The sequence below is a fragment of the Lepidochelys olivacea genome (genome assembly GCF_965140295.1).
Source record: "Lepidochelys olivacea isolate rLepOli2 genome assembly, chromosome: 3".
Classification (NCBI taxonomy): domain Eukaryota; kingdom Metazoa; phylum Chordata; order Testudines; family Cheloniidae; genus Lepidochelys; species Lepidochelys olivacea.
The window spans coordinates 146,401,799-146,427,742 of record NC_140413.1 but is presented as its reverse complement, the minus strand read 5'-3'; the positions used below and the strand labels follow the sequence as shown (position 1 = coordinate 146,427,742).

General features: G+C 40.7%; 1 protein-coding gene across 4 annotated transcripts in view; it reads left to right on the top strand.

Moving 5' to 3' along the window:
• HEATR5B (HEAT repeat containing 5B) overlaps positions 1–25,944 on the top strand; it is a 93,900-nt gene that overhangs the window by 45,065 nt on the left and 22,891 nt on the right. For 3 of the 4 annotated variants that reach the window (XM_084623749.1, XM_084623748.1, XM_084623750.1), the window contains exons 19-26: positions 760–919; positions 3,515–3,704; positions 5,887–6,056; positions 10,242–10,386; positions 11,794–12,048; positions 17,320–17,571; positions 19,011–19,192; positions 24,667–24,735. In XM_084623749.1, coding sequence (XP_084479875.1) covers positions 760–919; positions 3,515–3,704; positions 5,887–6,056; positions 10,242–10,386; positions 11,794–12,048; positions 17,320–17,571; positions 19,011–19,192; positions 24,667–24,735 — 1,423 coding nt within the window. The remainder of the gene's footprint in view (positions 1–759; positions 920–3,514; positions 3,705–5,886; positions 6,057–10,241; positions 10,387–11,793; positions 12,049–17,319; positions 17,572–19,010; positions 19,193–24,666; positions 24,736–25,944) is intronic. The other variant, XM_084623751.1, reaches the window with a different exon arrangement.

Genomic DNA, 25,944 nt, shown 5'->3' with positions numbered 1-25,944 from the left:
TTTTCCATGACTACTGGAGAACAGTTGTAGCTAGCAGCCTAATTATTTACAGTTGTCATAGCTGTAGTAGATGTGGGGGGCTCAAATCTTGCCAAGCATCAATAAGAAAAGTTATCATGTACTTATGTAATCTGGTAATTCAAAGTCTTGCTACTTTCCTCCTTGTTTCTTTTGAATAAAAGATTATTTAAAAAAACCTTCATAATAAAACTCATAGCAGTGAGAAGCAGTAGGTTCTAAAAAGATATAACAAGTGAGCTGGCAATATATCAGAGGATTCAGCTGCATTCCCTTCAGTCCTCCACCATGTCTCGTCACATTTTCATTCTTGATTGTTTAAGCTTAGCACAGCATTTTCTGGGTAACAGAGTACTGTGGTCTGCAACATCAAGCAAAGAGTAGACAGTTTAAGAGAATCATGTGTCCTGTCAGTTACAAAAATATTCCTTATCTAAAATGTCAGAAATAAATGCTTCCCAGAAGAGAAGAAAGGAATTATAGTAAAGTCAGAATAACTTTACAAGCAACTGAATATGAGGAATTAATAATCAGAAAGTTTTAAATATTTTCCTTTGTCTTTTTCATTTATATCTTCCCAGAAAGTCTCTGCTGTTTTTTTTTTGTTTGTTTGTTTGGTTTTTTGAGTTAACAAATAGTCCAGGTGGAAGCTGAGGTTTGTTTATTTTTCTGACACTTGAACAATCCTTGCCTCAACCACAAATCTAGCAAATACTTTGATTTATGCTTTAATCTTGATAGGTTAAAATCTGCTCGAGATGTTGTGTCAAGAACTGGTCATTCGTTGGCTCTTGGCTGTCTCCATCGTTATGTGGGTGGAATAGGTTCTGGACAGCATCTGAAAACCAGTGTCAGTATTCTGTTGGCGTTGGCACAAGATGGGACCTCACCTGAAGTCCAGGTATAAAACAAAAAGACATTTTAAAACCATTCAGTAAGGTTTAAGATTAATGTATTACTGTCAACAGCAAAGAAAATGCTGTACAGAAGAAAAAATTGTCAGTCCATGCCCCAAGGAGTATAAGTCTAAATGGGAGAGCGATATCTTTTTGTCCTAAATACAGTTTCTTTATGGTGCAGTGGGCCTAACAACAAACTAACCTGACTTTGAACAGTTACTTTAGGCACCTGACTTATGAGGAGAGGCTGAGGGAACTGGGATTGTTTAGTCTGCGGAAGAGAAGAATGAGGGGGGATTTGATAGCTGCTTTCAACTACCTGAGAGGTGGTTCCAGAGAGGATGGCTCTAGACTATTCTCAGTGGTAGAAGAGGACAGGACAAGGAGTAATGGTCTCAAGTTGCAGTGGGGGAGGTTTAGGTTGGATATTAGGAAAAACTTTTTCACTAGGAGGGTGGTGAAACACTGGAATGCGTTACCTAGGGAGGTGGTAGAATCTCCTTCCTTAGAAGTTTTTAAGGTCAGGCTTGACAAAGCCCTGGCTGGGATGATTTAATTGGGGATGGGTTCTGCTTTTGAGCAGGGGGTTGGACTAGATGACCTCCTGAGGTCCCTTCCAACCCTGATATTCTATGATTCTATGAAGTGCCTAATTATGTTGAGTCATCTCAAGATGTAAATAAGTTATTCCATTCTGTAGAACAATTAATTAAAATAAATAATAAGACAATTTGGAAAACAAATGTAAGTTAAAGTAGAATCTTAAAGGAAAGTAGGTGCATTCATGATATCCCTTGGCAGTGAATTCTAGAAAGCCAGTTAAATAAAATAGTAAAAGACCCTCTGGAGAAAGATATAAATAAAAACGTTGAATGAAAAAAATTACTTGCCTATAAATATTATTTTCAAAAGGTTATAGTGTAACTCACCACATATCAGGAGACTTTTTCATTCTTTTCCCCCATTACTCCAAAAGAAATTATTAGTTGAAGTGGCTATGGCTATTACGCCTAATCAGCAGGAAGGTGTGTCTCACCCACAGAAAGAGGCAGTTTAATGGCTCAGAACTTTGAGCTTGGAGCCCCCATCCTCTGCTATCTTTGTCGCCTGGAACCACAGACACCTGTGTCGTCTTAAATTATTAACTTTAGAGAACATGGAGTAGAGGTAATCCTCTGTCTGAGGAGACAGGATTGATAGAAGTTTTGATTTGCTTTGTTGAGTGATACATATATCTATATATATATATAATAAAAAAAAACCCCTCAAATTTCCATAGTTAAGCTCTCAAAAGTTAGATATTGACAAAGTTCAGGTTGCATGTGCAATATTATTTCTGCTGTTCTGTAAATGCATCATGGTAGTCTTTAAACAAAGGCTTGCATATTATTTCACAAATAAAATTTAATCAATTTTTACTACAGTATAAAAAGATAAGAAATCAAAGGAGGCGATTTTCAAAGGTACAAATGGCAGTTAGGTGCCTAATCCCCATTAACTTTAAATGGGAGTTAGGCACATAACACTTCCGTTTGAACCTTTAAAATCCTCCGTCTAAATCAGTAAAAAGATACTGGAGCATTACAATAAATAGAATGAAACAGTAGAAAGAATGAAAAAAATGTTACATGATGCAACATTAGTGTCTAACATTGTAAAATAAATAGTGTTATGTAGTTGAGAAAGATTATGTGATCATGTAACTAGACTGTAGGAGCAGAATAAAGGCAGTGTGGCCAGCTAACTCAAATGTTTAACTGTGCAACTGTAACCTCCTCTTACAATAGTCCTTTTTCTTTTTATGGAACTTCCCACGTTTTTTGGAGTGAGGGGGGAAAATCATAATGTAAAATTATTTTGGTAAATGCCACTGGAACACTCTGTCCTGCACACTTTGCGGCCCACAGGAGAAGGAGTGCATTTCCTGTGAACATTAGCAGCCCTGAAACTTGTTCCCTACAAGCTTTGAAGAAAGTGAAACAAGGGCACCTGGCGTCATTCATAGTGTATCTTACAGGGTGTTCAGTGAATGAGACCAGTTTCACTACCTTTCTCCAGTGCAGCTATAGGTTAACTACATGTGAGCAGCGTGGCCTTCCTTAGCTTCACTTTTAAGAGTTTAGAAAGAAAACTCAGTGCAAAATGCACTGTATATGCAAGCTGAGAATTTCAATTGGCCATAACATTATCAAATGAAAACCTGTTTCCATTGGTTCAGGCACGTCTTCTCGAGGACCATTTCTGAGTCTAATTTCAACTTTCTGCCCCAGTTTTGGCTTTCAAAATTGTGTCAAACTTTTTTATATAGTGGAAAAAATATATGCATCCTTTTCTTCTCATTCTCAAACAGCGTAGCCATTTTTATTCAAACAAACAAAAATTCACCTGCAGGCAGAGACCAAACCTGGGAAATTTCAGCCCAGAAGTGAATGTTCCAGATTGTGGGGTGACGAAGATGTTCTTAAAAACAGAGGGTTAAAATAGAAATGTTTAAACAAGGGTGGTGAGAGCCATAGCGACTATAAATAAATCGTCAAAACTCTAAACTAAACAAACTTATATGACTCAAAACCAAAAATCTCTTTGATTTATTATAGACTTGGTCTCTCCATTCACTTGCCTTGATAGTGGACTCTAGTGGGCCAATGTACCGGGGATATGTGGAGCCTACTCTGTCTCTAGTTCTTACCCTGCTCTTGACAGTTCCACCATCGCATACAGAAGTACATCAGTGTTTGGGCCGATGTCTTGGGGCTATAATAACTACGGTTGGCCCTGAGCTGCAAGGTAAGTTTAATCTGCAATTTCATTAAGATAAAGTTAAGGTTATAAATAGGATAGATGCTGTTTCTTAATGTCAGCTGGCTGTTAAAGTATTGCGTGGTGGCAGATAATGAAGCATTTGTGATTGGTGTGTAGGGTTTGTCTATCTGCAACTGCACCGTGTGTACTGATGGTGACACAATTCAGGGCGACTGCACCTGTATTTCCTCCTCCATGATCCCTCAAGGGCACCCACTGTAGGCTCCTAGCTCCTCAACTGTCAGCTCTCCTGGGTAAAGACCTTCATCTCTCTCCCTCTTGACAAGGGATTTTCAAGGCTACACAATTCCTTGCCCACTCTGTGATATCTCCAGGAAGCCAGACTGCCTAAACAGTCCAGCATCTGCACTTTGCGTTCTCTCCGGAGGCTGTGAACAATTGTAATCGCCAGCAGTTACAAGTTACCATGCAGGTCTTTATAAGCAAGCACATTTATTCTTAAGGTGAAAGATTACAGAAAAAAACATATGAAAGCTATAACCCCCCCCTTATATGCATGCTAAAAAGCTTACCAAAGGTCATCCCAACTTCAGCCCTTCCAGCTCTTCTACAGGGATTTCTCCCAGACTCACCTTGGTCAGAAGGTCCTGTCTCTTAGCTAAATCAGATAGAAGGCCCTGAGACAGTTTAAACTCAGGCTGTTTTTCCAAAACTCTTTTCTTTGTCTTTTGGTCTCTGGGGAATCCAGTTTGAACTAGTTAGTATATGTGAGCCTCTCCAGGTGGTGGTACTTCTCTGGAGATGTTAGACCTGAGTGAATTTGCCTAATCACTCCCTACTGTCCTTAGTTCCTGGAGGAACTGTGGCCACCTTCTCCGTGGAATTGCATACAATCCCTGGCTCACAATGATACATAAACTTAATATAGTAAGAACTCCCAAAGATATTGCAGGAAATTACCATATATGTTGCAGGTGGCCATATGAATTGGTGCCAAAACTATCTAACTCCAATAATGAGGTAGTCTCAGTATTCTCAGATCTTTATACCTTGACAAATTTTTCAGTGTGTTATCTGAGGGTATGCGGTCCAAACTGGAAATAAAGATGAAGTATGGTGTTTTTTCTTTAAGGTGCATAGGAGATTTTGGTGGATATACATGGGTCTTTGATAAAGTGCCATAGGTGAGGCTGTTAGTGAAACCTCAGTTATAAATTCCCTGCCTTTCGAATACGTTTATTAACTACGGTCTTGTAGTTGTATCTGAACTTTTTTTGCCTAGGAATTTCCTTATTGATTTTTACCAGATATTTTAAAAGTATTGATATATACAAACATAGGTTGTTCGGAATTTTTTCTTATAGAGACGACATTTTGCTGTAATTATAGCTGTGCTGTAAAGATGATGAATGGTACTTGTTGAAATGCAAGACAACATAGTCTTTAAATCAAATATTCTGTGTTGTCTGTAACCTGTTGAATCCAAGTGATGCAACTGAGGGAGCTAAGAAACTCCTCTAGCATATTAATATATTAAACTGCTCCAAAACTGCAAAAAAATATAAAGTCTTCCAAAATGTGATAAGAAAAGGAGTACTAGTGGCACCTTAGAGACTAACCAATTTAGGTGCCACAAGTCCTCCTTTTCTTTTTGCGAATACAGACTAACACGGCTGCTTCTCTGAAACCTGCCAAAATGTGATAAGTATTCAGAGTTTAAAACTAAATCCATAGCAAATAACTCTAAAATTGTATATCTAATATTCTAAGAAATGGGTCTATGCATGCAATCTTATCCAAGACTACTAAATTAAATAGATTTCCAAAACCTGAAACTTTGTTCATTTTAACAAGTGCCATATCTCAGAAATACTGACTAACTGAACAATGTCCGCAAAATTTTTCTGGCTAATGATCAGTTGTGCAAAATTTGAGGTTTAAAGGACTTTTTGGGCTAGCAGATTGCTTTGAAACGTTCAAGGGGTAAGTGTCAAAATTGGGCTAAAATGGAAAGTGAGTTCTAACCCTGTATACAGAATCCTTTTGAAGTAATGCAGCTGTTAACTTCAAATATAAGTATTTAGAAGAGTGATGCTGTATATAATTTACAAAAATTTCACATCTCTGAAGCTTTGTGATTAAAAGGTTAAAATGTATAACAGCTATACAAAAAAGTCGCTTTGTTAAGAATTCTTTATTCTGTTAGGTAATGGAGCTACTATTTCAACAATCCGCTCTTCGTGCTTGGTGGGATGTGCAATCACACAAGATCACTCGGACTCTCTTGTTCAGGCAGCTGCCATATCCTGCCTTCAACAGCTTCACATGTTTGCACCCCGCCATGTCAACCTCTCCAGTCTGGTTCCCAGCCTTTGTGTGAGTGTAAAATGTGTCTGTCCTGTCCTACATCTCTAATGCTGGAAACTTCAGCATTACAGCCTGCAGAAAGGAAAGAGAAATGGCTAGCAGCCTATGGGGGAGTATACATATGTGTTAAGGGGCAAAGTTTTCAAAAGCACTCAGTGGCTCCCAAGTCAGAAGTCCCATTGAAAATCAATGAAGGGACTTTGGCGCCTAAGTCATTTAGGCACTTTTGAAAATTTTACCCAAGACTAGGGACCTGTTTCTAATTTACATTAAAGCCACTTTACACTGCTCTGGGTGTGAAGAGGAGCCTTAAAGTGGGCTTAGATTATAGTTATGCTTACTTTAAATCCCTTTACTCTGCCAGAGTGGTGTAAAGTGGCCTTAGTTTAAGTGAGAATCAGGCCCTAGGACTATTTAGCTTGGAAAGGAGAGGAATACACAATAACAAGTCTCAGGGTCCCCCAAAGGTCTCCTCTTTTTCATTCCTTATCTTACATGCCTATCTCCTATGGCTACTTAAAAAGGAAGTGTATGTGGGGAAAGTGGCGTATCTCCTACTATCAGAGTCCTAGGCAGAGTCTGTGTCTTGCTGTCATCCCCATGTTCCTCCATTGCTGCTCAGGTGAGTATTGTCACATGTCTCAATAAACACAGCACCAGCTTTCCTGCCTGAAGGCAGGAAGTGATGCAAGGGCTGTAAAATCCAAAATTTGATCTTAAATACAACTTTTATTAGATGAAAATTTAAAAAATACACTGGAGTTAAGTATACTTATGCTCAGACATTCAGAAAATTGAGTTTAAGGGAGAGACCCTCCCTTTAAGACATCCCTGGTCACCTGTGTCCCAGACTCTTCACAGATAATGACCAAAGGACTCAGGCTTATTTATACTGAAATTGGGACTTTGTCCCTGTTTGTGTAATCTGCTGTCCAATCTTTCCTTAGAGTTTCCCCCCCATAGCACATATCCCCTTGTCTTGCACAACTGGTGCACTCTTATTCAGCATGACCCATACTCTGTAATATGTCAGAGTGCAGAGAATTCCAAGTGAAAAGGTATTGCTCAGCACAGATGGAGGTGGGCCCTTCTGTTAAGTGTGAATAACAGGCTGATATGTACCACATCCTGTGACAAATAATTATTTCTGTCAGTTCCTTTATGACTAGATCTCCCAGTAGGAATATTATAGACAAAGAAGTTAACCCAAGGCGTAATTGTTGCTGATTGAAATCTTTTTCCATCCCATTCTGCTGTCCTTTCCCTGCTCCATCATAAACCCTCAGCTACCTAATTTTCCTTTCCTCCCTTTTGCTTCCAAAATCTTGTTCCCTCCATGATAAGCCTACCTGCAAATGGCTTTGCACATGCTCCCACAGCTGTTTGGACAAGTAAAATGTGGACATGGTGGCTGAATAGAGGACTGGTTGAAAATCCTACCCCATTAAATGAAAGAGAAATCAGTGACAAGCTTTTGTCTTCTGTTTGGAACCAACACCATGTATCAAACTTAAACCAATCTCTTCCATATGCTTTTCAGATTCCTTTCTGCCTCTATACTTCATCATCATCTTTTTTTTTTTTTTTTAACTAAAAGCAGGGAATAATCTTTTTCCAGTAATTTAAATCCTAAAGTTCTCTGTTGTAGTTCTATTGAAACAACTTCAGGATGATACTTAGAGGATCCCTTAAAGTCTGTTTTTCAAGATTGAAACCTTCAGACATTCATGAACGAAATAAAGGCCTAGTGTTAAATATTTTGTACACTCTATGACCTTTCATTTGGGAAAGCAATTTCCGCCCTCATAGCAAGCTAATACAGGGAAAACAAATGTGTATTCAACTTATTAAAAAATATGTCCCCCGAGGTAACTCAAGATTAGAGTTTCTAAAAGAGCACTTTTTATCTCCTCCCTTGAAAAACATACAGTTCCCTGTACAGCTACTTCCTCTCAAGAAAAGTTGGGAGCTTGCAAAATTCTTTTGGAAGAAAAATATTTACTTGTACTCGAGGTGATTCAAAGCATATTAGAAGCAAATGTTACTTAGCACAGAAATCTGAAAGCTCTCATGTTGAGAAGTACTTACTGACATGTGGTATAAACTATGGTTTAGATTTGAACATAGAAGGTTTTAATGACAGTTGTCATGAGTGATTCAACGATTGCTGGTGGCCATTTTATTGAAAATTGTAATTTCTGTCACTGGCAGAATACAGGATCCTAGTAACCAATGCTAAAGCATGATGTAAACTGGACTAGAGCAGTGGTTCTCAACCTTTTTGGGCTCAGCACCCATTTGTAAATGTTTATGGCCTGTTACGACCAGTAAATAGTCTGGGGGTGGAGGCCCTTGGGTGGTTTTGGTTGGGTCCTGTCTGGCACTAACCCCACAGTGGTGGCTCCTGCAGCTCCTGTGCTGTGGGGCTGGCTGGGCTTGCCCCTTCGCCCCAGGCATTGCAACTTCCAGGCCTGCAGCACCGCTCAGCTTTGTTCCCGCACCCCTGACTGGACCAAATTTGTGTGAGTGGAGTTGTTGGCTCATGGGTTGCAATGCCACTCACTCAAATTTGGCCTACCCAGACTCCCGTCATCATAACAGCTGGGTCAAACCTAAGTGGCTCTGGGACCCCAGAAGTTGCCGTGCCTGGAGTGGGAAAGTTAGCCCAGTGGGACAGGAGCCACAGGAGCTGCCACATGGCCCTTTGAAACATTCTGACAAGCCAGTTTCGGGTCCCAACCCACGGATTGAGAAACACTGGTCTAGAGTCAAATTTTATTCCCTGTGGGTCCAGTCACAATGTTATCCCTCTTTAGCCAGATGGCTATACCAGCTATGAAAATATAAACTTTATTTTCAAGTGTATATGTTGTGAGAAGTGCTTGTTTGTGCACTTTTAGCCAGATTTTTCAAAGAGCTCAGCACCCAACAGCTCACATTTGGCCATCCCAAGTAAGTGACCAGATTTTGCCAAAGAGCTCCCTGTGGCAGGCCGCCTTGCTCCTGCCTCTGCTCAGGTCCACAAACAGCTCAGAGACCTTTTTGCTGATAAAACACCCAGTACAGTTTATTTACCATTTTAGTTTTCTCCACCCATATACGTTGTATACCCTCACCCCTACAGTCTAGGGAGCCTCAGCTCCTGAGGCAAGCAGGGGGGAGAGCATTCTCTTCCTCTCTCTTTCTGCTTCCTCCATTTCTATGCCTTTTGTATCATCTGCCTAATGGTCTAAATAGCCTCTTAGTCCTCCTCAGCCCATCCATTAGGCACAGCTCTTCTTAATTAAGGTTTGCTCTGGAGTAATTAATTAGAATTGCGAGGACCAGAGGGCTGGCTCTGCTGTTGTTGCCCAACGCTCTATCACAGTCCCCTCCCATTTCAGCACCCAAATGAAGTGCCCAGTCTTCCAGATAAACATCTGAGAACAATTGCAGTTGCCTAGTGCTGAGCATTTTTGAAAGTGTCGTCTCTTTGTCTTAGCTTCTCTCCCATTTCAGCTCTAAGAGATTTTCCAGAGTTCCTGACTGGCTTCACTTTTACAGTCTGAGGCTTAATTTGTGTTTCACATTTTAAAATCTTGCATAATAAACTTTATTAATAAGATTTCTCAATTTTGCTTTTTAAATTTCCCACTTGTGCTTCCATTTGGGAGATGGGGCAACATGCTGGGATGCTAATACACCCCACCTAGAACCACTACACTCAAACTTCCTCTAATTAAACTCTTTAGAATCTTGAAATCTGCAGGGGGGAATAGCTGCTTTATGGAAACATAGAAGAATAGAACAGAATTACTTTCATTATATTAAGCTCAGAAAGAAATTAAACAAGCTGCTTCTCCAGGAGAAAGATGGTCAAGATCTGTGTGCAAATGCAGTGAGCGGATACAGGTAGTTCTCTTACGTGTGTCTGATAGGCAGAGGTTCGTTTCCAAAGGATGTGATCGTGTTTAGGTTTAGTTAGCTGCACGCCCTTCAGTAAGTTAAGAGACTTCTCCATTTTAATTAATGTTTTCAGCCGAATGGCTTCTTGCATTCTGACTTTCTGTGCAAGTGCAACACTACTTTGTAACTGTTTACATGACCTATACTTGATTTAGCTGAGTGAGAGGCTGTTATTAATCACTAACAGTTTTGATTCAGTTAAATAAAGACACAGCAATTTACCAGTTTACAATGGCTCTGTGATTGCAGGTTCACTTGTGCAGTTCTCACTTATTGCTCCGTCGGGCTGCAGTGGCATGTTTGCGGCAACTTGCACAGAGGGAAGCAGCAGAAGTGTGTGAATACGCCATGAGCTTAGCGAAAAATGCTGGTGACAAAGAGAATAGTGGCATCAGTAAGTGTTACCTTTTCTAATATAGTGTGTGAGTTTTTTAAGACAAAAACAAAACCCAACCTCCTTTGAAGTTTCTTGCCATTTCCATATTTCCAGCTAAAAGTAAAGACAGTAGCCCTGGCCTCTTAAATATGAAGAACAAATTAGAAATGGAATTTCCCCCCAATAAATAGTTCCTCTCTCTTACTGATTGTTCTTCTCCCTTAATTTTGCTGGTTTTGAAAATGGGCATAGCACGAAGGGGGCGGGGCTTCTCACGGGGCCAAGAATGGCATTGCAGGTGCTCCCTGCCTTAGTCCACAGATTACTGCCACCTGCTCAGAGCCAAGTGGCCTGTGCTATAAACTTAAGGTCAGTCTAAAACAGCTGAATAAAAATAACCTCAGAATCTGTCCGTCTGCGCCTTTAAACAAACAAACACAACTCCAAAGGCAAGCTCTTAATTGTAGTGCTTGAGGACAAGACCCTGACCTGGCCTTCGGGTTCTGGGTTAGCACTTCTCTGGCCCTCTCTCATCCTGCCGCTACCCCTGAGAAGCACAGGCAAGCCTTTTTAACTGACGTGCTAGCACCTGATTGGTTAGTGTCTCCTCCTTGCTCTTTTAGGCCTCTGGAGGATGAAGTCTTGTTGGTAGCCTGGTCTGTGTGGGTTTTCGGTAAATAGGGGCTATTAGGGCACCAATGCTTGTAGCAGGGAGCAGAAAAAACCTGATAGACCCTGTCACAGGGCATAATGATTCTATATACTGTGAGTAGGATATTCAGTTTTGTTCTGTTAGCAACATCCTTAGTAGCCAGTCGGGTTTCCCAGTTGCCCCAATTTTTACATATATAATTTTATCCTGTTGCTCAAATGAGTTATGATTCCTACTCGCCTGTTTGAATGGTTAGGAAAAAGTACAATATCCAGAAGCCTTCCATAGTAAGTATATAATTGTCTGCTGGTTGTTATATACTTTTAAATTTTTAAAAACATTGAAAAACATTATCTGCCTTCTTTCAACGGATTATCAGACAAACAATTTTTCCACTGTACCACAGACTCATGTGCATTCTAGTATTGTGGGACACAATTAAGACTTAACTCAGAAGAGATTCTTCAGGATCCAATGCGGGTAGATGCTGAGCATGTCCTGCAAGGTGTTGAGTGCTCTCAACTCCCATTTACTTTAATGGCAATTGACAGTGTTTATCATTTCATGGAAAATGCTCAGTATCTCATAGAATTTAACTTCTAAAAAGTTTAATATATTAAACTATGTTAGAGTTTATTGACAACAAATTGTAGTAATGTCTTTGTGTTTGTGATCTGAGCAACTAAGAGTGAATGCAGAATGTCCCTTTCTAATGCTGCTATTGCCCTCATTTCAAGGCACAAATAAGATTCAGTTTCTTATTGAAAAACTAGTCTCTCATTTTACAGATATTAACCCTTTTGCACCAGGAGTTGGTTCTCGGCGGGATATTCATTGTCGGCATCAAGGAGTTAATATAACAGAGACTGGCCTCGAGGGGGTTCTTTTTGGAATGTTAGATCGGGAGACTGATCGAAAGCTGTGTTCTGATATTCATGATACCTTGGGACATATGCTTTCATCCCTGGCAGTGGAAAAACTTTCACACTGGCTAATGCTATGTAAGGATGTCCTAGCAGCCTCCAGTGGTAAGTGTTTGACAACATTCATATAATAAGACGACATATCTTTAGAATTAATTTATTTTTGATAACATTCATTTGGAGCTCTTTATGTTGTCGTGGGATAGGAATCCATGCTCAGTTTTGTCACCTGTTTCTTGGATTGTAATATTTTAGCTTGTTCAGAAAGAGAAAATGGCAAATAGCATGATCAGTTTTGAATAGTCTATGTACAGACATACACATTTTAAAGTAAATCTGGTACTGTGTATATATAGGTTTCAGAGTAACAGCCGTGTTAGTCTGTATTCGCAAAAAGAAAAGGAGTACTTGTGGCACCTTAGAGACTAACCAATTTATTTGAGCATAAGCTTTCGTTAGCTACAGCTCACTTCATCGGATGTATACTGTGGAAAGATTAGAAGATCTTATTATATACACACAAAGCATGAAAAAATACCTCCTTCCACCCCACTCTCCTAATGGCCCACCTTGATTATCATACACATTGTAAGGAGAGTGGTCACTTTAGATAAGCTATTACCAGCAGAAGAGTGAGTTTTTGTGTGTGTGTGTGGGGGGGTGAGAAAACCTGGATTTGTGCTGGAAATGGCCCAACTTGATTATCATACACATTGTAAGGAGAGTGATCACTTTAGATAAGCTATTACCAGCAGGAGAGTGGGGTGGGAGGAGGTATTTTTTCATGCTTTGTGTGTATATAATAAGATCTTCCACACTTTCCACAGTATGCATCCGATGAAGTGAGCTGTAGCTCACGAAAGCTTATGCTCAAATAAATTGGTTAGTCTCTAAGGTGCCACAAGTACTCCTTTTCTTTTTGTGTATATATAGGTAGTTCTTAAAGGGTGAGCATTACAGTAGTTAACACACTTTCTTGGCCTTTGCATTTAGCAGTTGACTGGTAACGATTCCTGCATCTTATAATGCTGAACTATTAAAATGCTTCTCCTAAAGAGTGTAATGGCTACTTTGGCCATATAACCTCAGTTTCTTCCTTTACTGCTGATAGCAAAGGAGTTCTCCAGCTTTGCTCTTTCTGCCCCATACTACATTCACCTACATCACTTCACAATTTGTGTTAGGAAACATGTTTTGTTTTGTTTTTTAATTTAATTTGTGTGCTTTTAGTGATTAGTAATCTTATTTATTTTATTTATGTTTAAGAATTACTTTGTGAGACTGAATGAGCTTGGCACCTCATGGAGTCCTAGTTTGATTTTTGATTTTATAATACTGGGTTGGATTCTCAGCTGGGATACATGGGCTTTGCTGATTTACATCAGCTGAAGGATCTGTTTCACTGTATTAAATTTTTATTCTTTTTCTTCCTTATTGTTCAGGTTATCATAGAAGCAATCTAGAGGCTTTAAGGGGTGTTCCAAGTGCAGTCATAAAGTGCCATTTTCAGATAGATATGACTGTTTCCTGAAATATATTGGGACAAACCAAATGAGATCTGGCTGGCTATAAAATCTGTGCCTAGATATTGTTACAGAAAATGTCAATACTAAGGAATCATAGAATATCAGGGTTGGAAGGGACCTCAGGAGGCCATCTAGTCCAACCCCCTGCTCAAAGCAGGACCAATCCTCAACTAAATCATCCCAGCCCGGGCTTTAAGCCTGACCTTAAAAACTTCTAAGGAAGGAGATTCTACCACCTCCCTAGGTAACCCATTCCAGTGTTTCACCACCCTCCTAGTGAAAAAGTTTTTCCTAATATCCAACCTAAACCTCCCCCACTGCAACTTGAGACCATTACTCCTTGTTCTGTCATCTGCTACCACTGAGAACAGTCTAGATCCATCCTCTTTTGAACCCCCTTTCAGGTAGTTGAAAGCAGCTGTCAAATCCCCCCTCATTCTTCTCTTCCGCAGACTAAACAATTCCAGTTCCCTCAGCCTCTCCTCATAAGTCATGTGTTCCAGTCTCCTAATCATTTTTGTTGCCCTCCGTTGGACGTTTTCCAATTTTTCCGCATCCTTCTTGTAGTGTGGGGCCCAAAACTGGACACAGTACTCCAGATGAAGGCCTCACCAATGTTGAATAGAGAGGAATGATCACGTCCCTCGATCTGCTGGCAGTGCCCCTACTTATACATCCCAAAATGCCATTGGCATGCTGGAGCTGTGAAATTGACAAGAAAGCCAGGTTGTCACCGGAGCAGGTAGGGGGCTCCAGCTAAAGTCTGGCTGTCCCCCAGGTTCCCTGCTCCCAGTCAGGCTGTGCCTGCCCCTCTCAGACCCTGGTTGCCTCTTGGCTCCCAGCCCAGCTGCTGCCTGGGCTTTCCACTGCCTGCTGGGCTGCTACCCAGAGATTCCCAGATCCCTGATTCTTGCGGGGAGCCCTGGTACTGCTTGGAGGCTCCTAGCTCCCAGCCGCCAGGAGCCCGGCTCCTGCCCCCCCGCCCTCTGCTCCCCACTCCCCGCTGCTGGAAGCCTAGCTGCCCCCCCAACTCTCCGCTCCCCACCACCAGGAGCCTGGCTGCCCCTCTGGGCTCTCCGCTGCCTACCACAGCTGGGCTCCCAACTGGGAGCTCCACACCTGGAGTCCTGGTAGCTCCTGGGCTCCTGGTGGGGATCCAGGAGAAACGGGGCAGCCTCCAAGCTCCCAGCAGGGAGATGCATGTGGAGCTGAGAGCTCAGGCTCTCAGCCCCCAACTCTGTTCCTCTTAAGTTGGTGGAAGTGCTCCTGGTGAGGATGTGCACCTCCGACAGAAGGAAGGTAGTGTGGGCATGAACCACCTGGTTTTAAGTACACCTAACATAGGTCGATTTATGTGTCTGGCATAGACATGCCCTCAGTCTGGACTATAGACTTTATCGTACAAAGTCCATATGACTACTGTTTTAACTTTCCACTAACATGCTGAATGCACACAAGTTTCTGTTCAGCCATTAGCCTTCCGGTTTATGCAGAAGGAAGTGTTACGTGCATCTAAAATTTCCCATTATGAGGTGCTGAGAGTTATTACCGTGGTGTTTACACCATTGATTAAACCTCCTTTTGTTCTACTCGTTCACTCAAAATTCCTTTCTGGACGATTTTATTCCTGACTTCACCTTGCAAAGCAGGTGTGAATCAGTCTCTCTACTCTTCTCCCATGCACTATTTTATATAAATACAATGTGGAGCTATGGATTCAAACGAGAGCCCTTCCAAAGGTGTTATCGGCTTTCTACTTACAAATTAGTTATCCTTCTAACATTTTCCCCACTCCCACATCCCTAATGTAGTGGCACTTTATTTAATATTTGATGTTAAAAGGTCCTCTTTCATTTTATTTTGAGTAGATTCTAAAATCCGTAAAATATGCATTCAGCTTTTTCTTTTAATTGACACTTGTACAGTAGGCCAAATAGTTTCCTGGAGAACCATGTTTAAATGCATTTCTCACTGCTGCTCTTCAGTAAGCCAGTAACTTCAAATTTATTTTGGGATGTCTTTGATCTGAGATGTATTGGCACGTGCAAAGCCAATTTTCAGGTCAGCCACATGTGTTTTCTGGCATGCTTTTGCAAAGGTTGCACAACCTTTTTCACCCTAAAATGCCACAACTCTTCTGCAGCCTAAGTGTATTATTTTTTAGGAATGGGGTGACTCAGTTGAGATAGGTTTCAGAGTAGCAGCCGTGTTAGTCTGTATTCACAAAAAGAAAAGGAGTACTTGTGGCACCTGTCACGGAGTCCCTGGGCGATGCTCTGGAACTGCTCCCCATGAAGCCAGTCAGGACTCTGGGGTAGTCGCCTTTCTGTGAGCAGCCTGTCTTCAGGACACACAGCTCACACAGCTTCCACCTTCCTGGGTCTGACCTCGGAGCATTCAGCATCCTCTGCCCCTCTGTGCGCTTCCCCCCAGCGAGTCCACTCAGGTGGGGCTCCTGGGGAAGCCAGAGGGTCCTGCACCCCAACTCCGCAGTCAGACGTGACTCTCAGCCAGCCAGTAAAACAGAAGGTTTATTAGACGACAGGAACATGGTCTAAAACAGAGCTTGCAGGTGCAGAGAACGGGACCCCTCAGCTGGGTCCATTTTGGGGGGCAGTGAGCCAGACAACCACGTCTGCACTTCACTCCATGTCCCAGCCAGCCCCAAACTGAAAACCCCCTCCAGCCCCTCCTCCTCTGGGCTTTGTTCCTTTCCCGGGCCAGGTGGTCACCTGATTCCTTTGTTCTCCAACCCTTCAGCTCTCACCTTGCAGGGGGGAAGGGCCCAGGCCATCAGTTGACAGGAAACAGGGTGTCGGCCATCCTCTGTGTCCAGACCCCTGCACACACCTGCCCTCTAGGGCTCTGCAATGATCATACACCCTTATTCCACCCCCTAGATACTTAAGAACTGCCTAGAGGAAACTGAGGCACCCCCACACTATTCAGAGGAAACATTAAGAACAGTCCCACTTCGTCACAGCACCTTAGAGACTAATAAATTTATTTGAGCATAAGCTTTCGATGAAGTGAGCTGTAGCTCACGAAAGCTTATGCTCAAATAAATTTGTTAGTCTCTAAGGTGCCACAAGTACTCCTTTTCTTTTTTCAGTTGAGATAGCTTATCCCTCTGATAAGTTTCTTCTTGTTGCTGTGGTAGCTTTCGTGTAATCAATCCCTTGTCCAGTTCTCAGAGCATCAAAATGATACTGAGGTTTTCCATATCAGTTTCTAGCTAATAGTCTTTTTGTTGAGATCCCTGACATTTTGTTCATATCCTGAACTGGGAATCTATTACAGTAGTCAAATTTGGAGAAAATAAAATTATTTTCAGTACCTGTAATGCTTGTTCTCAAACATGTTTGTGTGTGGTGCTAGAATAAATTGCCCACTTGCCTTTCCTACAATATTGGCCTTTCATTTTGTTTTCATTTAATATGCATTTTATCTTTTACTACAAGGGAATGAGAGTTCAAGCATGGGTAACAGCCGTATCCTCTGCATTGACAGTTTAACAGTTTAAATTTCTAAGCTACAGGACCCGGAAGTGGGGATTTTTTGTAATAGATACCTTCAGAGAGCTAGAGTTTTAGGAATGTCATTTTCTTATCTTTCAAAAAGATGAAGGATACTTTTAGTATGCTGAAGGGAAAAAACATCTTTACTTACTAATATTCCTTTACTGTGCCCTTCTCCATTTTCAAATGCCATAATTCCTATAGAAAAGTTAGTCTCCATTTTAATTTTGAATGGATTGTAAGAGTTGACAACTTCACATTGTAAATTGTTTCTGAAAATTACTACTAACAGTGGAATTGCTAAATTTTATGACTTTGTGTCTCTGATGTAGACATGAGCACTGCAGCTCCTTTGGGAGGAGGAAAGGATGAAGAATCGGAGAAGAAAGATGAGATGGATGATGACACAATGTTTACTACTCTGGGTGAAGAGGATAAATCGAAGCCTTCTGTGGCTCCTCGCTGGGCCACTCGTGTATTTGCTGCCGATTGCCTGTGTCGAATTATCATGCTGTGTGAGAATGCGAATAAGGCTCACTTTGATCTGGCCATGGCCCGTTCAGCCAAACTCAGAAACCCTAAAAGTAATTAAAGCATTTGCATGTGTTTTTGTTTAAACTTAGCTGTAAAGAGATATATTAAGGGTATAAGATACCCACAAAAAGAAAACTTTGTTAAAGAACAGGTAAGCCTGAGTAAGGGGAGCAGCTATCCATGCAAACTATTAAAAGCAGAGAAATGTCCAGTTAAGGTATACTCCTTTAGCATGTCTTCATCACCACATATCACATTGACCAGTTTCCCTGACAGACCCCCACACCTCAATAAATAATTCTCATTACACTCTAACACAGTGTTTTCAACCACGGGCACATGAACGCAGAAGTCTTCCAGGGGGTACATCAACTCATCTAGATATTTGCCTAGTTTTACAACAGGCTACATAAAATACACTAGCAAAGTCAGTACAAACTAAAATTGCATACAGCCAATGAGTTGTTTATACTGCTCTGTGTACTATGCTCTATAAATGTAAGTACAGTATTTATATTCCAGTTGATTTATTTCATAATTATATGGTAAACATGAGAGAGTCAGCCATATTTCAGTAGTCGTGTGCTGTTTCCCCACATTATATTCTTCACAGATGTTCTCGCATAACCAGTTACAAACTCTTTTAAAATCTAGAGACTTGAAAATAACATCTGTAGGGTTTACTACTTTTCTGTTGATTTTTATTAGTCCTTTTCATTATCACATTTTAATAAATTAAGGAAATTCATTTTTAAAAAATTATTACTTACAATATCTGGCATTAAAACCTAAGATTAGGATGTTAAGAGAAACAAATGAAGAAAGTTTCCACAGAAATGTTACTGATTTCTGGATTATTTTCCTCTACCCCTTGCTGTCGTCACACATTTTTCTTTCACCCAGGGTCTGGATCCAGCTGTTCGTCCCAAAGAAGTGAGGACATAACCCCATTTGCACCCAAATAAATATTAATATTACCTGCAATACTCAGTGGCTGGCTACAGTACCTGAGTTTTAGAATTGATCAGATCTTCCTTTATCAGCAGGGGTCACTGTAGGCATAGGACTGTAACAGCAATTGCATTCAAGGTTTTCTGTCAACATGAGGAACAAGTCATTAAATCTGTTTTTGCAAAATGTTCTCAAAGCGGATATAAAGTATTTTAACATTCAGAGCAATTTTTTCTCATGACCTTTCCTTTTACTTTGATTCAAATTCATAACACTTAGTTTTTCACAACAGGCATTTCAGAAATCTGAAGTGATCATTTATATTAATAATAAAAAAAAGTATATTCAATTAAATTTTTTTCAACATACGCAACTAATTTTTTTTTCAAGATTGGGCGAAATTTGCATATTGTAACATACTCTCCCTGTTAGAAATTTGTGAATAGTTACAAGTGTCTCAGAGTTCTAAGGTGTGTTGATATGGACATCAGTTGGATATCTTTAACTTAGTTGATGACTTCATTATTTTTATTTTCAGATGATCTTTTAGTGCTCCATCTCTCCGACCTCATCCGTATGGCATTCATGGCTGCAACTGATCACAGCAACCAGCTGCGGATGGCTGGTCTCCAGGCACTTGAAGACATTATCAAGAAATTTGCATCAGTTCCTGAGCCAGAGTTTCCAGGTCATGTGATACTGGAGCAGTATCAGGCTAATGTGAGTCCTTCTTTATATGTTTAGGAAACTGTATATTTTTCTGTCAATATGCCAGTGTCAGTTTTCAGAACAGTTTGTAGTTTTAAATGACTTGTGAAGGAACTTTGTGTGTGTGAGAATGTACTGCAGACACCAATTTATTTACCCCTTCAAAATTATTTCTGTATCTCCTCTACCTATTTATTATAATTTAGTAACTGGCAAAAGTTCCAAAAAATCAATTGCCACTGATCCTTGAAATCTAAATATTAGGGTGAACATTTGTATTTTGGCAACCATAATGGCCATTTCTCTGGCAGAATTAGAAATTTGAAAAGAGCACTTTGATTCCATTCCAGATTGAACCTAATAAATCTATTTTTCTCAGGGATTAATGAATGCGCCCCTGTTCTGTAAATTAGGCCAGAAATCTGTGAAAGCACAGGAATGGAAGCTGGGATCTGAGTTTATTATTCCTGGATACCACTGACTTGTTGTGTGAGGTTGGTTAAGTCCCTCAAACCCTGTGCCTCAATTTCTTCATTCTTAAAATGGGAATGATATTGAACCCCTACTTCAAAGGAGTGTTGTGAGAGTTAAAGGAGATAGCCAATTTAAAAATCGTTTTTGGTCAGAATTACTTAATTGTGAGAATAGTGGGTTACCCCTAAAATTACTATAACTGGAAGAGATTATTTTTTTCCTCAGTTTTTTCTGTTTGTTTACTTTGTGCATTTGATGACACTTTGCATGTATAGTCAATTTTGCTGTTGGTCCTGATCCTGCAAATATTTACACACACATTGTCTCATTGACTTTAGTGCAAAACTTAAGCACATATGTAAATGTTTGCCGGATCCGGATTTCAGTCGGTGAGCTTCCACAGTTTTTGTGGGGGTCTTTCACACAGCAACAGAGGAGAGAAATATTCTTTAGAACAGTGACGCGTGACTATAAAATGAGAAAAATTGATTCAAACTCATTTTGCCCCTTTTGGTTATTTAATGTTTTTATAAAGTAGTTTGCGATCTTTAGATATAGGGAGCTATGTATGTGCAAAGTATGCAGTTATTCTGATTCCTGCCTTTATGGTTTTATTTTGTTAAAAGAATACCATTTGCTGCATGACTGATTTCATGTTGTTTTGGAGACCTTAACTTTTGAAGTTATTGTGTTTTTGATTTCACAATCTTATGGCATAAGGTATAAAACTGAGCCCTACTTAGTCTACCAATGTTGGCTGTGTGCATATTTTGCCGATATGTACAAAATCTGGAATATAAAATCTCCAATTTATAATTAAACTTAAATGTGGCATATAAACTACATAAGAAGTTTTAGTTATGGTCCAAGATAATTCACTGGTCCATTTAATCCCCTTTGGTGGAAGAACCTATGGGAAGGGAATTAGAAGTGACAGGACACTCGATTCTAATTTATATAGAATTGTCTCTTTGAATGGGAGGGATTATCTGATGAGAGAAGTAGAGAGGCAGTGCATATTCCTAATTCTGTAATTCCTGGGATATCTGTTGTAGGAGAAGGCTAACTGTTGAGGCAGGGGTCTCTGCTGTCTTCTTCCCACCTGACAGCACAGCTCCAACAGGAACTGGAACAACTGTAGTGGAAGTCTCATGACTATGCTGGTTTCAACCACTGTACATTTGGCTTTGCTTTGTGCTCCCTGAATAGGTTCCATGTGTGCTTCACTCAGCAGCTCTTCTGCACTTTTGACTTTCTCCTCTGTCCTGTTCACTCCTTCATTCTTCCTCTATTCCAGTGGTTCTCAGTCTTTTTGTGTTGGTGACCCCTTTCACACAGCAAGCCTCTGAGTGTGACCCCGGTCCTTATAAATTAAAATCAGGGTTTTTAAATTTAATTTAAATTGAATGGGGGCTCAGGGCTGACAGTCCCCCCATGCATAGCCAGACTTGGGGCTATCAGCCCATGACCCCCATTTAACCACCTTGTGATCCCCAGTTTGAGAACCCTTTCTCTATTCTGTTCTGCTTGGGCTCTTGTCAAATACTTTGAAAGACAGGGTTGACGCTATCTGTCAGGGATTTATCAACTCTCCTCTTCAACTCTGTTCTTCTTCACTCCAGTCTTTGACTTAGAGCTCTCCGTCTTTCTGTCTGCCTATAACCCCTACTCCTGTCCCTTAGACCCAGTCCCTCTTGCCTCAGGTTCTTTTTTGGGTTTGCGTGCTGTCTCTCTCTCAGCACCAACCTATCTTCAACACCTCTCTGATCTCTGGCTGATTTCCCACATTGCTTGCCCTATCCTGAAGAACCCTTCCATTTGCTCTGGCTACCTTTTCACCTACCCTCTCATTTCATGTACCTAGAATCTCCCCAATAGGGCTGTTTGTTTTGACTTCTTTGTCTCTCTCCCCACCCCTTGCTTAATCCATTTCCACCTGCCTTCTGCTTTCTTCACTCCAGTGAAACTGCTATCACAAAGATCACCAGAGACCTGCTCATGCCCAAATACAAGGAATTGCTCTCTGACAATACTTGTCTCAGAGTTCTAAGGTATGTTGATTCCAGCTGGTCAATTTCATACCACACCTCCTGAGCTGATTAGTTATCCTCCCTGCTCTAGTGGTCTCTTTCATTGGGATTTCAACCAGCTCTTCAGCTGTGGAGCATCCAGAATCTCATGATGCTTTATTACTTAGCCTTTTCCCCATAACTTTTTGCAAGTGCTCCATTGTTGGTATTCATTGCTCTGCTCCTTTAAAAAGAAAACAAAATTCAGTTGTGGTACACCAGCTCCTGCCAGAATGGAATGTAATTAATTCTTTTAAGTCTTTGCATCTCCTTCTTCCATTCCTGATTGGGATGTTTTTGTGCTCCATGGAACCTTTCTTCCTGAGGATAGTGCTGAGTTGTCAGTGCATCCAGAGCTTTGAGTCCACTTATCCTTCTCCAGCATTCAGAACACCTACTATGCTCTGGCTTAAGTTCTGCCTCCATATTGATGTATCCCGTATTTTATATCCATCTTCTCCCATTCCACTGAGACCATTGTTTTCACTCTCAACCTCCGAGTCTACATTACTAGTCAAAGTAGTTCTCTGGCACATCAAACTCTGAGATGGCTTGTGCTGTATTTTTTGTGCGTGTGTTCTGTTTTCTCTGCCTTTCCTTCTCAAAACAGAGAAGTGTCTCAGTGACTATAAATGTTCAGAATTCAGTTGAATAATGTCCCTAATAGACTGCACAATTCATGCTGTGCCTGAGAAAGACCCCTGATTGTCTCAGCCTGTGAGATTTGCTCACGGATCCAGTCCCAGAAAAAATGCCTGAAAATCTGCTGGTCCTCCCCACAATTACTGTCAGTTCAGTGCAAATCCAGCCATGAAAATCTCAAAGGGTTTAGACTGTCTTGAGGAAACATGAGTTGAGACTTCATGCAGGGCATAGAGATTGTCCGTGTCTCTGGGGCAATGCAGGGCTCTGCAGCAGTGTATCCAAATTGTGGGGAGATACTACCACAGCCTCGGCACTGTTTCAGACGGCATGTTAGGTTATTTCAGTGAAGCCCTTTGAAACTTTTTAGTATCAAACTTGCCCAACCAAGGCATCACTTCTTTTGGAACACTGACTTTATTCAGAGTATCTCCCAGCTTCAGGCTAACTCTGCCCTTAACTGCTGGGCTCAGCTGTCTGAGGCTACGGGTGTGATGTTGCACTCCATATGCTTTATGAAAATATGCTTATGAATGTGAATATGATGTAACTAAAATGTGCTTTATGCAAAAGGTCTCTTGTAAGGTATCATTACAAAGCTTATAATCTACTGCGTGTGTTCATCCTATTTGTTTGCATGTATTATTTCTATGTCTGGAGTTAGGAGAATAAGATATAAACTTGTATTACTGATATAAACATATTAAGTGGAGGCCATTAAGGGAGCTTCAGAATCAATGAACTGTAAATGGCTCTGTTTACTTGCAAACCTTCCTGTGTATGTGTGGGCAAGCCCAGGAAGAGTGGAGGCTGGGGTCTCACAGGACATGTGAACATGTCACATCATACTGGAATCCATCTTATCCATAAATCTGGTACTTTTCAATTTAGAAGGAGGGATGGGGACCTAGAGATAAAATATTCCTGCCTTGTGCCACAGCTGTAAAAGGGGGTGGACAAAAGGGGCCAGTCACAAGAAAACCCCTGCTTACCACCTGAAATGTCTGCTGGATCTAACAAAGACTGTACCAGGGGAAAGGATTGGGCCCAGACTAGGAAGGAGTCTAGTCTGTGAAAGAAGCTTATTAAAACATATCTGAGGGTGAGATTTTTACCTGTAATCAGTTTCTTATTGTATTAGGCTTAGACTGGCGTGTTTTTGCTTTATTTTGCTTGGTGACTTACTTTGTTCTGTCTGGTTTCACTTGGAACCACTTAAATCCTACTTTTTATACTTAATAAAATCACTTTTGTTTGTTAATAAACCCAGAGTAAGTGATTAATACCTGGGGGAGCAAACAGAGAGATATGCACAGCTATCAGTGTTATAGAGAGTGAACAATTTATGGATTTACCCTGTAAAAGCTTTATACAGAGTAAAACGGATTTATTTGGGGTTTGGATCCCATTGGGAACTGGGTATCTTGGTGCTGGAGACAGGTAACCTGCTGAGCTGTTTTCAGTTAAGTCTGCAGCTCTGGGGACATGGACCAGACCCTGGGTCTGTGTTGCAGCAGGCTAGCGTGTCTGGCTCAACAAGGCAGGGTTCTGGAGTCGCAAGCTGGCAGGGAAAATGGGCTGAGAGGTAATTTCAGCATGTTGGGTGACAGTCCCAAGGGGGTCTCTGTGACCGAACCCCTCTCAACGGGTTCCACCAATCCTTATGTGTAGTGTTGGTATCCCCAGTACCTTAGAAGCAGCAGTAGTTGACCAAGTATAGGCTGTAAGCTCCACACTACCAGGGACCTGTTTAAACTATGAATAAAGAATCTACAGTGGTTGCACTTAAGTTATTTTCTATTTTGAAAGATCCTATTGGTTTGACAGATAATTAGAGTTAAAATGAGGAATACCAATAGCACTGGTAAAGCCTTTCAAATGGTAGACGTTTTTAAGTGCATCTACAGAAAGACAATGAAAATAGTAATAGGGCAGATAGCTGTAGCTGTTATGGGAATATCTCCATGATAATCAACAAGGCCTATAATAGCAATTTCATGATTCAACATTTCTGATGTGAATGGTTCTCAGTAATATGAGAGGACACTATGTTTGTATGTGACAAAGATAAATGTGGTTCAAAAAGGAGATGCTCCTTGTAAGGAGGAATGGGTGAAAGGTGCAGTACAAAGGTTGTTATTTTTTTTAAAGGCATAGTATTACAAATTTCTATAGGCAGCATAAAATAAGGATAACTGTTGATGGAGTTTTGATGCCAAATCCAGCGCTCTGTTATGCTCTATACATTTTGTGTGTGTTTGTAAGCCTCATTTAATCCTATTTTTTTTTCTTTTTACGTAGGTTGGAGCTGCTCTAAGACCAGCTTTTTCCCAAGATACCCCTTCTGACATAACAGCAAAAGCCTGCCAGGTACAGAGAAAAATATTAAGACTCTGTAGTAAAAACTTGACATATTTCAAAAGTGTATGTGTAAGTGATTTCTTTTCTTGTTTTTAGGAAAAGAGTGAGAAAAGAAAAATAGTAGTAGATATCCCCAGTACTGGAAAATTTGGAAACTTATCATGACAGGTTTCAGAGTAACAGCCGTGTTAGTCTGTATTCGCAAAAAGAAAAGGAGTACTTGTGGCACCTTAGAGACTAACCAATTTATTTGAGCATAAGCTTTCGTGAGCTAGAGCTCACTTCATCGGATGCACACTGTGGAAAGTGTAGAAGATCTTTTATACACACAAAGCATGAAAAAATACCTCCCCCCACCCCACTCTCCTGCTGGCAATAGCTTATCTAAAGTGATCACTCTCCTTACAATGTGTATGATAATCAAGGTGGGCCATTTCCAGCACAAATCCAGGGTTTAACAAGAACGTCTGGGGAGGGGGGGGGGGATCAGGAAAGAACAAGGGGAAATAGGTTACCTTGCATAATGACTTAGCCACTCCCAGTCTCTATTCAAGCCTAAGTTAATTATATCCAATTTGCAAATGAATTCCAATTCAACAGTTTCTCACTGGAGTCTGGATTTGAAGTTTTTTTGTTGAAGAATTGCAACTTTCATGTCTGTAATCGCGTGACCAGAGAGATTGAAGTGTTCTCCGACTGGTTTATGAAAGTTATAATTCTTGACATCTGATTTGTGTCCATTTATTCTTTTACGTAGAGACTGTCCAGTTTGACCAATGTACATGGCAGAGGGGCATTGCTGGCACATGATGGCATATATCACATTGGTGGATGTGCAGGTGAACAAGCCTCTGATAGTGTGGCTGATGTTATTAGGCCCTATGATGGTGTCCGATGAAGTGAGCTGTAGCTCACGAAAGCTTATGCTCAAATAAATTGGTTAGTCTCTAAGGTGCCACAAGTACTCCTTTTCTTTTTGTGAAACTTTATTTATTAGGAGCACTGATAGAGGCTCCAGGTAATATATTTTGTTGTTCAGTAGTGCAGAAATCCTTTGGGGCATTACGTTAAGAAATCTTTTTGTATTGCTTTTCTGCAACCAGTGGTAAATAGCTACATATAAATACTGGTTTATAACTTTATTGATATCTGTTTTTAAATGAAGGGTCCTGGTCCAGTACTAGGGCTAGTAGGCACTTCGACAATACACTGCTACTA